This window comes from Poecilia reticulata, linkage group LG4 (genome assembly GCF_000633615.1).
Source record: "Poecilia reticulata strain Guanapo linkage group LG4, Guppy_female_1.0+MT, whole genome shotgun sequence".
NCBI lineage: Eukaryota > Metazoa > Chordata > Actinopteri > Cyprinodontiformes > Poeciliidae > Poecilia > Poecilia reticulata.
The window spans coordinates 4,176,431-4,178,826 of NC_024334.1; the positions used below are offsets into that span (position 1 = coordinate 4,176,431).

The 2,396-nt window shown below is 48.1% G+C and overlaps 1 protein-coding gene across 1 annotated transcript in view; it reads right to left on the reverse strand.

Moving 5' to 3' along the window:
* Positions 1-2,396, reverse strand: part of vcam1b (vascular cell adhesion molecule 1b) — a 13,466-nt gene that overhangs the window by 5,210 nt on the left and 5,860 nt on the right. The window contains exons 5-6 of the mRNA XM_008406366.2: positions 1,614-1,880; positions 1,238-1,519 (exon numbers count right to left, since the gene is read on the reverse strand). Of these exons, the coding sequence (XP_008404588.1) occupies positions 1,238-1,519; positions 1,614-1,880 (549 nt within the window). The remainder of the gene's footprint in view (positions 1-1,237; positions 1,520-1,613; positions 1,881-2,396) is intronic.

Sequence of the window (2,396 nt, forward strand, 5' to 3'; positions counted from 1 at the left end):
CTGTTTCTGTTTCTGCTGTTTCTGCTGCTGTTTCTGTTGCTGCTGCTGTTTATAGTTAAACTTTATTCACTTTCATTTCCAGAAACCGGATTCCCACGGTGGTTGTGCTGCGTCTTTAAAAGCCAACAGCAGCAGGAGGTGTCAACGGCCTGCGTCAGGAAACGCTGCCGTTCTCTCTCGGACTAAATCAACAATGTAAAACTTTCCGACCTTCGACCTTCAGCGGCGGCACTGAACGCGTCCCGGCAGGCTGAGCTGCAGCAGCGTGTCAGAATGAAACTCAGTCCTGCAGATTGATGCTGGAATGATTTCCTCTCAGCTTTTCACAGTTTGTTCCAGAGAAAAAAAAACAAACTACTTTCTGATTTATGAGCCGTTTCCTTTCTAACCTCTGAAATCACAGGCAGGAAGCCAAACTCCCACTGCTGATACCCAGACTCCAGGAAGTATTAACATCATCATCTGTGGGAGTTTATGTCTGACATCTGGGGGGCTAATATGCTTTATATCCAATTATCAGCATGAATATGACTGTGAGTTAGGCTTTTAATCATTTATTTGATCTCCAATGCACATGAGATTACATTTGTTAATTTGTCTGGCAGTAGAGACCTTTATTAATTAATCAGACAGAAAAAGGAAGCAGAGAACGGACTGGGAGTCGAACCCAGGGCGCCTCTTCAAATAAAACCTCTGGAAAAGTTTTACTGTGTAAAGAAATGTGAAGGAAAAGTGAGAGCGGTAGCAGCATCATACTGTGGCACCAGTGGTGGGCGCTAATGCATTAATAGCGGAGCTAATTTTATGTTGAGAGCTTCAGTTAGCTTTGAAAACGATTAGCGCATTTAGCTTTCCCCAATTTAGTTTTTCCAGCTAAACTGAACTGTAATTTTACAAAAGTTTGACCGAATGAGGTTTGGGTTTAGCATTAGCTCCTACTAGCTACTATGTTGGTATAGTGCCTTAGCGTTAGCGGAACTGGTGTTTATAATTAGTGCTTTAGCATTAGCGTCTACTAATTACCATGTTGATGTGGCGCTTTAGCTGAACTAGTGTTAAAGCTTTATGCGTCAGCGTTAGCTTCCAATAATTACTACGCTTACAGCGAGGTTAGCATTAGCTAAACTAATGCTAATGATTGGTGCTACTAACTTCAGAATCAGCTCTACCCCCCACTGTGCATTAAACAGTTCAGTAGGACTTCCTCCAAACTCTTGAACATGCGGGTCGGACTCACAGTAGACCTGGACGTGGATCTCTCTGGTCCTGATGACCGAGTCGCACTCGGCCTCACAGCTGTAGCCTCCCTGATGCCGGAGGTCAAGGTTCAGCAGGTGGAGGTGCGACTGGCCGTCCTGCGGCTCCGTCCTCTGGAGGAGGGTCCGGTTCCGGTTCCGGTCGGTTCTCCTCCAGCTGAAGGTGGGGGGGTGGAGGCAGCCAGAGGCGTTACAGGTGAGGATCAGAGCCGAGCCGCGCCCTGCTGACACCTGAGGACTGGAATAGAGCTGCAGCGGGTGAGCTGAGGAGAGAGGGACGGAAAGAGTGAGTCCAGGTCCAGCGGGATCCAACAGGATCCAGCGGGATCACGGTCCGGTCGGTCAGCTGAGACGTACCGCTCACAGTGATGGACCTGGACTCCTGCTGGGAGCCATACTGGTTGGAGGCTTCACACTCGTAGTGGGCGGAGTCTTCCAGTGAGGCGGAGGGAAGGCTGAAGCTGAGCAGGGGGGCGGAGTCAGTCCTCAGAAGCTCCTCCCCTCTCCTCCTCAGAACCAAGCTGGGAGGCGGAGCTCCTTCAGAGCTGCAGGTGAAATTCACCTGCTGGCCCTCCACCACCTCCTCACCTGGATCCACTGAGAGGGAGGTGCTGGTGGGCGGAGCTAAGCGAGAAAACAGGAAGAAGACAATAAGGACTACAAAACCAGATTATAGCATGTTATTGTTCACATCTGGAAATTTCCCGCATGCTGGAGGGCAAAAAGATGATTCTATTCCTTGCCGTCAGTAGCGGCGCTGCTGCGGCAGAACCGCTGACCAAATGACACCTGGATGATGTAGCGATTAGTAATTCAGTGCAGTGCAGCTCAGCAAAGGGAAAAACAATGCAGAAAAACCGCTGAAGAATAACTCAAAACCAATCCTATCGTCTCGTTTTTCTCATTCTCATTGCCTTAGCGACTGACAACAGCTCCACTAGCGTATCAGGATTCAGTACCAAAACACATGCAAACATTTCCCAAAAATATTAGAGCATTCAGTTACAGTTTTAGGTTTTCAGGCTATTAACAAATGATCGCTGGAAGATTAGCTATTAGCAGCTATTAGCTAACACAGCGGAGGTAGATTAGCTATTAGCTGCTATTAGCTAACACAGCAGAGGTAGATTAGCTATTAGC